Here is a 14,282-nt window from a genome sequence, read left to right as displayed (position 1 = left end):
TCACCCAAGGCGAGAGGGTGAAACAGAGGAAAATGGGCAGAAAACGAGTTCCAGGATGACACACTTTCTTAGCTCTTGGTAACAAAGCAGGGAGGAGAGTTCTTAACGGGACACTCCCCGGCAGCGTTCTCATGTATGGGACCAAGTCCGCGAACTCTGTGGCCCCCCGCTCAGCACCCCAGACCCCCCTCTCCCGTGCTCCTGCCTGCTCCTTGCTTTCTAAGACATGGTTCTATCCTCTGAAGGAGACTGCGGTTTCCAGATAAAAGGTGGACAAGATCCTAAAGGAAGGTAAAAGAAGGATATACCAAAACGTAGGGGTCAACTGAAATTTACATCAGCGCCTGAGTGTCTTTTCTTCTTTCTTAAGAATCTTGAGGCCAAGTCATTTTACTCAACTTTTCAAGTGACTCTGGGAAAGAATCAGATAAGGATGTCTGGGTCATAAAATTTTAGCCAAGACCATTAAGCGATAATCCAACCCTACTTTCCCTTTCACAGTTGAGGGGACTAAAGTTCAGAGGTTATTCAGCTCGATGGCCACAGGGGTGTGAAGGAGCACCTCGGTTAATGGGGTCCAGCAGCCCATCGGGGCCCCCCCCTTCCAGTGCCACGCTGGCTACACAGTGTTTATAGGCTACACGGTGAGACAGATTAACTTACACATAAATACTTCCCTAACTTCACAAATAAATACTCCTAAAGAAAGTCACTTCCTTATTTGAGAAGCGAAACTTGAAATCTGGGTATCTTATATTTTGGGGGTGTCCCTTTCACACTGGCAAGCCAGTTCTGGGAGATTTGACTGTATCTGGTTAAATGAAGTTATTCACTTGGAGCAATGTGAAGTCATTTGAAAAGACGGTGTTTCCAATGGCAGAGAAAGCCAATGTAGCAGTACGTTGGTACCACGGTCTTTACAGCACCTTGATGACCCACTCAGGCCTTCTGAGGGTCGGCCTGCCCTGAAGCAAGTGACTGTAGCCGGGTGGCGGGCATCTCCTTGGTCGTTAACTCAGACTCCTTCAGCATTGAGGCTATGCTCTGGATCTGAGGTGGGAGCCTTTGGCAGTGCCTTTCATTCTTTCTGACCAACAGGATGCTTTTTAGCACACAGGGTTCTGGTGTTTAAATATGCCCTCTTATTTTAGGGCTTGGCAACATCAACCATTAGCTGGGACGTAAAAGTCATTAGCTTCAGAGTCAGACAGACGTGGGCTCAAGTATCAATCCTGCCTCTTCCTAGAGGTATGTCCCTCAGCAAGTTCACTTCTCAGACCTCAGATTCCTCCCCTGTAAAGTGGAGGCTGTGACGAACACCTAGTGAGACTGTTGGGAGGGTTAGATGAGATTATGCACGTAACGCCCCTAATGTGCGACCAAGCTCAAAGGCACCTGCAAGTCACCCCACTTTAGATCTAAAATGATCCTTAAAAGAAGTGAGTAGCTTAATAACATGCTGAAACGTGAAAACGCGTAACTACTCTGAGAAATAACTGGTTTAAGCACACCATGCTTTAAGAAAAGCAAGTATTATAAAAATTATTCAGATAAATCCGATGTGATGATGGCCTTGCTAAGGGATTTGTTTTGGCTTCAAAAATTGATCGACTGTGGGGTCCCTTTAAAGATGGGACTCCTTGGTGCCCTTCATACGTTGCTGGAATCACAGCTTTGAAGGGAGACATACATGTCCCGAGTGAGTCGCACCTGCGCCCCTTAGACAGGAGCAGGGTGCCTCTCTGGACGGGGACCTGGACAACAAGGCTCACAGCACAGCTATTTAAGAAGGCACCCAGCTCTGCATTTTGCACAAGGGACTCAGACAAGTCTGCTTTTAAAAACGCGTTCAACCAACAGTAAGTCTCAGTTTTACTGTCAAAGCACCAAAATTCCGTATTCTTTTCTCTCCCTCACAAATAGAGCATTACCTACTGAACCAGCCAACATACTACGTATGATGCTGACCTAGTCTCTCCGATAAGCACAGTCACTTAGCATGAAATCATTCGGGAAGGAAGGAAGATTACCTCTGTTCGCTTCGTCGTGAGTTTGTAAGAAGTTACTAAATCCTTCCTAGAAATATGCATTATCTATGAGTTTTATAAAGGCCTTGGCATTGACCAAACAAAAAAGACTTTTGTTCATTTCTAAGGAGGTATCACGGTTTGCTCATTCCACTGGCGTGGGTGACTTAACTGGGAAGAGATACTTTTCCTTTTTGAAGTGAGGTCATAGAGCCCTTGAAATGCTCAAGGACCTTGAATTTTGTGTAAGATTTAAACTTTATCTTGACTCTTGAGGGTGGAGATTTTAGGTGAACAATCACTTCTTTGCATACACTAAAAAGCCATGGTACTGAGGAAAAAAATTCATTTAAATCAGGATTATCTTTATATAGGAATGCATAATTCTGGAACAGGGTCATATTTTATTGAGTTTATAAGCGAAAAAACTGGAGGTACCCTCTGCCCTGTCAAACTCTGATTCTCCCCAGTATTTTTGAGGGTGTGTATGATTTTGTGTGTGTGTGTGTGTGTGTGTGTGTGTGTGTGTGTGTGTGTAGGAAGGGAACAAAGGAATGTGAGGTGAAGTCAGAGTTTATCTTCTCTGGGAGCTTTCATCTCCTCTTAATCTATTATTACTTGTTGGTAGACAATCATACTGCTAATATATAGCAGTTGGTTTGCTGGTATATGAGTGTTGTTCTGGGCAACCAGATTTCGCAATGCTTCACATCCCAATAAGGGAAGTCCTCAGTTCCCTAACCAGTGGCTTTGGGTGTGTGTGTGCCCGCATGTGTGTGTAATTTATGATGACTCAGCGTCTAAGAAGGCACAAACATTGCAGCATAAACTATTTATGGTTCTTATGTTACCTTTCAAGGAATGGGCCTGGAAGACCTGGTTAAAATCTTTGAATCATTTCCTGCCAATATTGGGCTATGTCTCACCTTGGAAGGTAGGAAATGGTCTTTAAAGATGATGTCATGGGGTTTGGATAAATCCTACTGTTACTTGAGTTCACTGAGTGCCACCCCCAAAGCAGTACTTGCCCAGTCCATCATACACACTATAAATGTGGGCCATTAAAGTTTTAATAAGCCTGTGTGCTCCCTTGAGATTAAGTGAAATTACAACATATTTTGGGACCACAGAGGCAGGAGAAACTGTTGGGGTGCAGAGAAAGCTTCACAGAGGAGATGAACATTGAAATGGGTTTTAAAGTATGAATAGGAGTTCACAGGTAGCACAGATGAGGAAAGGCAGTAGATACATAATAGCATAGGTAAAGGAAGCACTGTTCCTCAGTGGGAAAAGTGTGGTTCTCCTTTTTAGACGACTACAGACGTGTTAACTAATCTTGTTGTCTAAATTTGGCAAAATGCATAAAAGTTAGGCCCTCAGAAAAGTTGAACGTGACATCATGCTTTGGATGCTCACTTGTTGTGAACGGAGAGTTAACGTTTCAGAAAACAGATGGTGACACTCTCCAAGAGCCTTCTGGGGGAAAATGACCATGTAAAATCTGACATATGTCGTAACAGACTAATGAGCTGGACACGGGATTTGACTCGTGTGTGATGGTGAAGGGGTGATAAGATCAGAACCACTTTTCAGCTTATTTAAAGGTCAACTCAAATTAAATGCTTCGTTTCTCACTTCTGCCTGTGCATTCACTCGTTATCTGTGTGCTGATGGTTTACTGTGAGCTTGGCCTATAGCAGTAAAGAGACAGCCATGGCCTCTGCCTGCCTTAATGGAATTCATAATTTAGCCCCAAACTGATCTTCAGAAGGATGCAAAGCAAATCTAATTCCACCAGTTAGAATAAAAGCGACATGTCCAAAGAGTAATCAGAGAAACACACGTAATTCCCTGTGAAGGTCAGGCACAAAGTGGATCAAGTCAGGTGGCAGGTTTTGATCTTTGAAGGAGAGAAATTAAGCTCTTTTAGACCTTTGTAGACCTTATGCTTTTGATGTTTGGGTCTAAATCGTCCCCTCCAAACCACATCCCATATTAACTACAATTTTGCCTTTAGAAAATCGAGGACACTTCTTAAAAATATAATTCAGCTTTTCAAATTATTGGACTATGAGTAATTCATTTAATTTAGAAATGCCTGTGAGTTCTTGGCAATCACAGGCATATTTAGAAGTCTTTGCAAAGAGAGAAAAATCTAACCTACAAATTGTTTTCACATGTAATGAAACAGTTATGACATCGAAATGTGACAGTTAATGAGGTTGACGTTGTGTTGTTTCCTGCACGTTTGTCTAAACGTTTATTAATTTCTATTTTGAAGTTTTTGTGTTTCATATTTCGGAGCCAAAACTTTTTATTCAGTGCTCCAACGTTCTCGTAGACCTCCGGCATTCTGCCCACAATGCCTAATGGATAAAACGGCCCTGCACACAAAACCCAGAGTGAAAAAGACCAATGAAATTAAGTCAAGGTGTCAGTGTATAAACTTTGAGAGTTCTTTCCACCCTGTACAAAATTTCTGGAGAACCAAAGAGGGAGCCACACACTCAAAGAGAACAGAATATATGTTAGCAATAGAGTAGTTGCATATTCAGTGCAGAGTATGAAACACAAACAGGGCTGATCAGTTCAAAATAAACTCTGAGAAAGGAAAGAAAATCAAAGCAAGGGGCACTAATTTTTTTTAAGCCCCTGCTTTGTGCAACTCTGTGCCAGGTCCTTTCCATACAGTGTTTCACTGAGTTCTCACAGCAACCCTAGGAGAGAGTTATGATTATTCCCATTTGACAGATGAGGAAACTGAAGTCTAAAGAAGTTCAGTAACTTGCCAAGGGATTAACAGCTACCAAAGAAACAGAACCAGGAGTCGCCCTCACCCCAGAGCCCAGGCTCTTTTCACAATCCTCATGCTGTCTCCTTGTTTCAGGAAAGGGTGGAGATGATATGATTTTCTTTCTCTCTCTAACCACTGATTTAATAAGTGATGAATCTCATTTTACGTGGCTAGAATGCAAGAAGGTGGGTGGGGGCTGGAGTTTCCCAGACAGCAAAGTTGGAGTGATACAAGGCAGAATTCACTGTCTTTTTTTTTCCTATGTGATTCATTAGTAGAAAAAACTGTGGTGGATAAAACTTCTGAAGCCTGCAGTCTGTAGCAACATCAAGGGAATCTTTAACTGTGGAAAGTCCCGAATCACAGATTGGAACATATCCAACCCCCTTCATGGCCCTGTAACAATGCTTCTCAAAGTGCAGTCCTGGACCACCTCCCCCAGAACTATCCCAGGAGCTTACTAAAATGCAGATTCCCCGGCCCTGGGGCTAGACACTGGGGGAGGCCTGGGAATCTGCATCTCAACTCACCTTCTCTAGCTCTCTGGGTGATTCTTACGTTCCCTAAGATTTTAGAACCACACTTTAGTGATTCAGAACAAGATTCTACTGCCTCCTCTTTCTCTCCTTTAATAACTTTTAAGGACTATGACGTAAGCCACCAGGAATGTCCAGTTCTGGGTTCACCATCATTTTACAGATGGGAAATTAAAAGAGAGAAACGGGTATGGGGCTGTTTAGTAAGTCAGCAAAACTACTACAATGAGAACTCAAAGCAAACCCTGCCGGATCCCCCGTACTGAGATGAACTCTTGGAGCCGTGGCTTAAGTCATTAGTATGATTCTCACCCATTGAGAAGGTCTTGAGTCAGAAACGTCACCGAGGGAGATGTTGATGGAAGTTTTTAAAGCAGCTGTTTTTACTCAGAAGGTTAAAATCACCTGTTAGCAGCCAAGCCATCTCCACTACAAAGGAAGGAAGGAGGGAAGGAGGGAAGAAAGAAAGGGGGAGAGGGAAAGAAAGCAAAAACAGGGGGTGGGAGAGAGAGAGAAAAGAAGGAAAGAAGGAAGAGAGGGAGAGGAAAGGAAAGGGCACACCCACTCCCATGGGGCGTGAGCCAATGGTCCAGTGGACAGGATGGAGGCGGCAGCCTGAGGACCAGTGGCACTAAGGTGACTCAGGGCGAGGTCAGGTGTCCTAGAGAACACGGTGTTTGTCAGGGAAGAGCCAGGACCGTCCCCTCCTGCCTCACCACGTTACCACCTCAGACCCCGACTGCTCGAAGCGCAGCACTCGGGGCACTGCCTACCCCTGAGCTCTGGTCAAGCCTCCCCCAGGTCTGCGGCATCCCCTGGGAGGGCTGGCAGGGTGCCTTTCCGGAAGCTGGCTTCCCGCTACAGGAACCACCTACCTCTTGCTAAACATAAAACCTTCCACTGATTTTAGAATTAAAAACAAAAACAAAAACACTGAGTTCAAGTGCCCGATGGTAACCCCGGCACTCCAACCTCCATCGAAGGGAAGGTGTGTCAAACTCTCTCCCCTCTAAATGGATCAAGGGTCCAGGAACAAACCTGAAGTACAGTTATAGCAAATGACATGGCTGGAAGTCCGAAGTTTTAGACTTTTCAGACTTGGAACTAAAAAGGTAGAGTCTAAAGAGAAAAACATGTCACCTTCCTGCCAAAATAAACTGTGATGAAAGCTCAGACCCCACCACCTTTCAGCCAAGCATTTCCCGTGCTGGCCTCCCCGTCTGCCTCACACCAGCTCCGATGAGGGAGGGCTATTTTTAAGATGCACACAAGCAGGGCTACGAATGAGAGAAGTTATTTATTTATAGTCACACCTTTCAACTGTTCTTTTTCCCTCTGGAGATAGAGGCCTGGTTTGACTCTCCCTTTGAATCTAAAATCCCTGGGGTGAGAAGGACTTTGAAAGGTCACGGGCGCAGTCTATGACCCCCAGACAGGGATCATTGTCCCAGGCAATACAAGTCGGAAAACTGTTAACTTCTTGAGGAATTCCTCCTAATGTTTATACACTCAGCTTATGTAACACCTGTGCTCTTGAGCAGTGTTTTGTAAAACACACGTTTTGTATAAAAGGTGATTTGAAAATACATTCGTGGCTTTGTTATTTAAGGAATCCAACAGTAAATCACCCCCTCCTTTATTTTTTCCAACAGAGGATTCCATTATCACGCAAATAGATATTCCATAATCTACTTGGGACTGTAAATTCAAATGCTGTATTAGGTTTTCGCAAGGCAGGGCACATGTATACGTCATGTTCTAAGCATCAACAGCTCTTTCTGGCGTCCAACTGCATCTTTCCTCTTGTGATTCAGGGATCTTTTCTTATTCTGTTAAATTAGTCCCTTCTTAATACCAAACCTCACTGGACCCATTGTAGGCCCTTGGAATTTGCCAGCAAACTGAAGAGAAAAGCCTTCCCCTGCAATGCTCCCAGGAGCATCACTTTGTGTTGGCTACTACCCTCCACAAGTTCACTGGTATTATTTTCTTCACAGCACAATTCCCCACCTGACATTCAGTGTCTGCCTATGTCTCCTTACTACAGCGTAAGTATCATGGAGGCCAGATTCACTCTTGAATTCATCACTGTATCACAAGCATTGAAAATATACCAGATGCTTGAAATTAAATCGATTTTCTACTTATCTCAAATTGTTAGGGCAGTGCAAAATGTGGTGCCTTGTACCACTCAAGGGAGAAAGAGAAAAGACTGGAAACTGAGTGCAGAGTCCAGGTCTAAAAGCAGGTCTATCAGAAATTTGGAGAGAAACACTTGATGATGCACTATGACCTGGCGCGGCTCGGGAACTCATAATGGTGAAGGATCAACAGTACCTGGCACAGGGTGGGCGTTCAAGAAGGTTTTGCTGACCAATGAATGGAAAAATAATACTCAAGCTAAGGTATTCAGATATTCTTACTTCTTGGAAGATATACTTACTACTTTGATGTACTTCTTGGAAGCTTCAAGTTCTTATTTTAGGAGCGCAAACACACACACACACACACACACACACGCTTTGAGTACAGTGGAAAAAATTAAGAACAAAAATCCAGTCTGTTGTTCACTCACCTTTTTACTTAAGTGGGGACCATTAGCCCCTGCAATGCCTCTCTGCACTGATGGTGGGACTTGATACACATCTTGTTCCTGGGTACCATGGCCAGTGGGTACTTGGTAAATTCCCTGACTTTGGTAGGAAGGTGGCACTTGGTAGATGGTGTCTCGAGGGGCGCCCTGGAGGTTTGGCATTTGATAGAGCTTCTGTTGGCCAAAGGGCTGGTGCATCAGTCCAGAAGTAGGCGGGTCCTGACTGGAGGAGGTCTCCTGCACGGGGCCAATCAGAAGCTTCACCCGGTTGCCCGGGACAATGCCTTGCCGACCGTGTAAGGAGCAGAGCCACCATCCTTCCAGTCCTCCCGTGTTCTGCTCTATGACAGTCAGGATGTCTCCCTTGCGAAAGGCCAGCTCCTCAGCACACTCTGGGACGTTGTCGTACAAGGCCCTTGCCATAAGATTCTAGGAAGGAAAGAACAGAGGGAATCCACATTAGAATAGTAGCTCAGTCCCTTTAACACTTAAAGCCCGTGCTCTTATGGAGAGGCACACTTCCTGGAGAGAAGAGAAGAATCTGAACAATAGCCTGTAAGGAGAAAAACAGATGGTGCAGACAGAAGACAGATCCATACATACTGTGTCTGCCACCAATGACATCAGACCGCCTCCTTGGAAAAGCTCAGAACGCCACAGAGTGCTTTCTTCCAGCAGTACATGCTGTGCCCAGGGAGTTATGAGTAGCATGGCTAAGGGTTAGAGAACGGTTCATTCTACAAAACATTTCTCTTCCTTTCTTAAACCCAGTCGAAGGAATAAAATATTCCAAGATATTCAGAGGTACTACAACAGACATCTCTTATTTTGTTAATATATTGGAGGTAAAACGAGTCAAAGAAAATCCCCAACAACAAGCAGCACAAATGGCCTTGATATTCAGTGTTAAAATGGAAACAGAGGTACACTGATCTCTGACTTGGCAGGGCATAAAAATTCTTATTCTCAGTTGATCAAGAGGTCCTTGGATACGTGGAGAATCTACAAGCAAGCGATCTTTCCATGCGAAGCAAGCATGGAGTGTAGTGTGATGGTAAGTCTACATCTCCAGATTCGATCGCGGGGAGCTACAAAGAAGTTACCCCGCGTAGGTAGATAGATACCATCGCTTCCTCTTTGGTCTTTTATTCCTACCTTTCCTGAGGGCCCCTCCTCACCCTGCCACTTTATTTCCTACTTCTTGAATCTCACCATTCACATCGGAAAGGCTCTGCTTTCCCCTTTCATGGGCCCCAAACACTTTCTTTCTTTGTGTGAAGGCCTGTCTGGCACTCTCAGTACTAAGTAGACAGCCAAAGTAGGCATTCAGCGGGGAGCGGGCAGGCAGTACATGCTGACATTCCTGGAAGCCTTTCAAAGGCTCCAAAGATTTCACTTCTTGGCATCAGTCACATTTCGCAGCACGATGGCAGCCATCACCCCATGCCTGCTCCTTCCCAGCACACAGAGGAGTCGGGGAATGTTGTAAATTCATAGCAAGCCGTCAGAAAACTCCAAGTGATCTCTCTAGTGCTTCGCTAGGAAGTTGGGACGCACTAGGTGTCACTGTGATGATGATCACTTGTGGGGAAAAGACTGCTGATTGGCCGGAGTGTGTTGTGACTACACATTCGTGGCACTGGGGGCTGTTGTTGTTTGGACTTCTGCCCCCTGTTTTCTTCTCTAAAAATGTGGATTCGATCTTTCAGCTTCGTGCTTTTCATTCCTTTACCACTGACATCCGTTAATCATCTCCCCCTGTAATCCGCCCCGTAACCGCGGGTCTTGCACTGTGGGCTGGTTCTCTGCTGCGGAGGCGCTGTGCCGTGGGAGGGTCTGCCCCCAGTCAGCAGCTGAGGGGCTCCTACTTTTACTGTTAACCACAGTCCCCTTAGGCAGTGAGGAAAAGAGACGAAGCCCTAGAGCTCAGTGCCCAGGAAGCCTGGTGATGCTCTTTAAGAATAAGGTTGAAGTCCTTGTTCTTGACAGTTTTCTGATCCAGGAAGTCTATGATGTGGACAGGTGAGCAGTAAGGGAAGCTAAAGGGATACTGAGGGCTTTGAGTTCCAGGTGAACGTTTTACTTAGTATCTATATTCTAGGAAGCTCTGTGTTCCTTCTAACAATTAAAAGTCCACATACTGAAAGATAAAACCATACAGCACCGTATCCTGGTTTGAGGAACCATTTAAGGATGTGTCCTAATCCTAAAATCTCTTGTTTCTCTTCTTCCATCGTTTGGGTGTCCCGTTATTGAAAGAAAAGTCATCGAGTTGAAGAAGACAAGATGCTGGTCCTTTGTACCTAAATGATCAGAAGGAAATTACTCCACCCAAGTTTTATTGTGATGATAGAACAGGAGGTGAGCTGACGGCTCTGGTCTCCACCCCTTTCTCTGGGGCCCATTCAACAACTGGGAATGGCTGGCAAGGAGGCCCTGTGGTGAAGTCAGAAGTGATAGGGGTGGAACCAGTCCTATGGGAGCCGAGGGTGGAGAGCTGTGCGATTACATTGGCTACCAAGAAGGGAAAGAAAAGAAACAGAAAACAGTAGAAGGTGAAGGACCGCAGACCTCATCAGCATACATGAACTCCAGGCATTCGGAGTTGGGTCACGTCCACGGAGCTCCATCAAGCGATGAAGTGGAGCCCCAGACCACGCCCGACTCGAGGCAGATAGAAATCCCTGTACGAAGGCTGCTCTGGATGGTCTTCGTCTCCTGTTCCAGTGACCTTCCCACCACCAGCTAAGCAGCAACCTGTTTCCAGACAGGCCTCCAGAGCTGCTTCTCCAGGAAAACCTGGAGAGCCTCTTGCAGATGCACAAGATGATCACAAGGTGATTTCTGACTAGCTGTCCTCCCCCCACCACCACCACTCCCAGAGATTGGGATTCAGAGAGCTTGGCAGCCGCGAGTGGAAGCACCCGGTGCCAGCTTGACACCTCACATGCTGGGAGTTATTCTCAGCCTCGGGTGAATGGGAGTAAGTTATTTAATATCTGTGCCGGCTACAGGGAGCCAATATCTACAGCCAGCCACTCTCCCACATAGGAGGTTACGGCTCCTGAGACCTTCAGAGAACACCTGGACCTGACCTCCCTGTTTTACAGATGAGGAAACAGATCTGGGGTGGGGGGCGGTTTATCATCTGCCCAAGGCCACACCGGTGGAGTCAGAGATGGGAAGAGAACTGTGGTCTCTTGGCTCAGTTCTCTTTCCAGAGCTCTAAGCCACCTTAGCCCTACTACACAATGTCCTCCTAACTGGGCTCCGTCCCATTTTACGGTAAAGCTCTGAAGGTGACAATTCCTTTTGTCATGTCTACGGAATAAATCAGTTCCTGGGGTTTGGGGTCCTGGCTGTGTGACCTGGGCAGGTTACTCTTCCCCTTGGCACCTTAACTTCCTCATCTGTAAAATGAGAATGAGGGTAACATACCTACGCCATGGGTTTGCAGTGAGCATTCAGTGAGTTAATTCCAGTCAAGTGCTTTAACGTCGTGGGAGACTTGGGAAGATATGACTATTTATTTAATGTGCTGATGGAGCTTTGATCTTCAGCTTCCTAGCGGATCACCTCCACAGTTCTCCGTCAAAGGCTGGTTCTATTCTAATGTTGTTATTATATATATTTTTATACACATCTGATATTTCTCTTGCTCACAATTACGCTTCAGGAGAACTGTATCTTGAAGCAGTACTTCTCTGAATTAATAATGAGTTCTGCTCACTGTAACCTCTTGTTGAGTATTTGCCTCTAAACAACAATAATGAAACTATTGGTTGCATTCAAGAGACAAAATAATAATATATTACTAATATAATTAATAATATTATTATATATTATATTAATATAATTAATCAATTATATTAATATAACACTATTCGAATTATTATATAATTAATTATATTAATTATAATGATATATCATTCTACTAATATTACCACAATATTATTAATATTATATCATTATAACATTATTGATATTATATTATTATTATCATTACTGGACAAATTATTGATACATCTCATTAGATTCCAGAAGAGTACAATCCATCAGAAAGTACGGAATAACACGGGGTAAAGAGCTTGGCTTTTGAAAATACTTGGTGCGTTGAGGCAAGGGTTTAGTAAGGAGATAACAGCAAAGTTAACTTCAGCCAGGACACAAACCCTCTCATTTAAAAGTGCAGGCAGATCAAGAGTTAATTTCTCTGGCTAGGACAAGGTGGAGGGACCCTTTCCTGCAGGGCAGAGATGTGATTCCTTAAGGCCACAAAGTCAGAAGGTGATTATCTGAATATCTTACAGAAACCCAGGAGAGGCAGTCTGTCTATTCAAGACCTACTCCTTCTCCCACCCTCCCTGGGATATTTATCTCCAGGGCAGGAAAGGTCAACACAGAAACACATCAAGGAAAGATAAGAGAGCTCTGTAATCCTATATCCAGCTGGATGGTTAGGCTCCAGAGGCTGGCAGTTAGAAATGCAGCTAGAGCTTGGCAAAGCACCCAAACCGTTGGGTCATAGAACTTGAAAGCCAGAGGCACTTCAAACAATTACAGTTCAACTCGTTCACTTTACAAATGAGAAAAATGAGGCCCAAGAAGTTAATGATTTGCCAAGTCAGCTGGCTAGAAGGTCACAGAGCTAAGAACACGGGCCTCTTGTCTCCAGCTCCAGAATTAGGACGGTGTTGGATAAAGTCAGAGGCATGTGCTACAAAAGCTGTGGTTCTAATTAGGATGGGAAATCCGCATTTAGAGTCACAGACCCCATTTGAGGGATCCTAATTGTAGCAGCCTCTAGCATTGACCCCACCCCGATCTCTGACAAGAAACTGTCCTTGGTTCCCATGATTCCACGTCCCGGTCCTCCCTCTTCCCTTGTTCTCATGACCACTGTTCTTTCTCCTCCTTCACAGACTAATCTCTTTTCCTGTCCCTTTAGTGATCATGTTCCAAAGGGATCTCTCGTCTCTATGAGTTTGCTCTCTACAGGATGTCTCATCCATGCCGATGGCATCTAAACACACAGGTAACACTCAGATCCACAGCTCCAGCCTCGATATTTCCTCTGCTCTCCAGTCCCATATTTCCAGTTGTCTAATGAGTATCTTCACCTCTCACTCAACAAGTGCAAAACCCCTTTCTCCTGATCTCTCTCAGTTAACAGCAGGCATAAGGCCGCCCAAGATCAGAGCCTCAGAGGTTTGCTGAGTCACTTCACAATCTGAACCTCAGTCAGCTGGGACCTGGCTTTTCTTCCTCACTGCCACTCCTCGCTCAGGTCCTCAGCAACTTTTTTTTTTTTTGAGGGGGAGCGGGGGGAAGGAATGACAATTGCTACCCAACTGGTTTTCCTGCGTTCAACCTCTTCCCACCTCCAAACTCATCTTCCACATCACTGGAAGAGTTCTCTTCCCAAAATCTATCTCATTGTTTTCCTTTCTAGTTCTCTGTGACAGTATTTCTTATAGTACGACTTGTACTGTCCCTTTCAAGACTGGGAACTCCTTAAGTTCAGAGAAGCTGTTCTTTCTTTGGCATTTTCAGAACCAGTGTGTGAAAGAAAATACACACTCACTAAGTGTTTGCTAAATTGAAATGGATTCTGGACTCTGATTTCCTGGTTCTCTACAGAGAGGGTGAAATGGTTTTCTAGAGATGTCAGCAAGATATTCGGTTGAAATTTTCCAATGGACATGGGAAGATGAACTAACAGAACCAGAAAGATAAATGGCACGTCCAAGTCACCTAAGCCTCACGGCCAGAGAACGTGGGAGACGGCGAGCAGGAAAGAGCCCGTCCCTCCCTGTTAAAACAGGATGATGACGTAGATGGGGAGGCTGCAGCTAGTGCCACAACCACTGAGCAAACAGGAAGGCCAGGAGGAGCCGGCCATCCCCGTCTGATTAAATACAATGGTCTCCCTAAGAGGCCTTTTCTCCCTGTAGTGTGGCAACCGGCATCTGGCGGTAGATGACCGAGCACCATTCATGCTTCGCCAGAATGTTTGGGTTCTGCGGTTCCTGGTTCCCAGGCTATGCCCAAGGACTGGGCAGAAAATGCCGTGCAGTATTACAGCAAGTAAAGATCACATGATCATTTCCACACCACCCTGCTCTTCCCTGCCCTTTTCTTTGTTCCCCCACTACTATCAAAATGTCAAGAAAGCTTATTACTCCTATTGCCAGGGAAACTATCTGCTATTCCAAATATAGAGAGGTGTGTGACATAATTTCCATGACCATTCATGCTGCTGTTTGAAGAAAAATGAGACACAATGCCTGGTGTGTCCCCCCCCTCCCCGCTGGACTGATAGCATCATCAAT

General features: G+C 45.0%; 1 protein-coding gene across 5 annotated transcripts in view; it reads right to left on the bottom strand.

Annotated features, from left to right (window-relative positions):
* NEDD9 (neural precursor cell expressed, developmentally down-regulated 9) overlaps positions 1–14,282 on the bottom strand; it is a 300,840-nt gene that overhangs the window by 17,753 nt on the left and 268,805 nt on the right. For all 5 annotated transcript variants that reach the window (XM_049715606.1, XM_049715605.1, XM_033434908.2 and 2 more), the window contains one exon: positions 7,933–8,379. In XM_049715606.1, the coding sequence (XP_049571563.1) occupies positions 7,933–8,379 (447 nt within the window). The remainder of the gene's footprint in view (positions 1–7,932; positions 8,380–14,282) is intronic.

Source organism: Orcinus orca, chromosome 10, assembly GCF_937001465.1.
Source record: "Orcinus orca chromosome 10, mOrcOrc1.1, whole genome shotgun sequence".
NCBI lineage: Eukaryota > Metazoa > Chordata > Mammalia > Artiodactyla > Delphinidae > Orcinus > Orcinus orca.
This window is presented reverse-complemented; position numbering and strand designations above follow the sequence as displayed.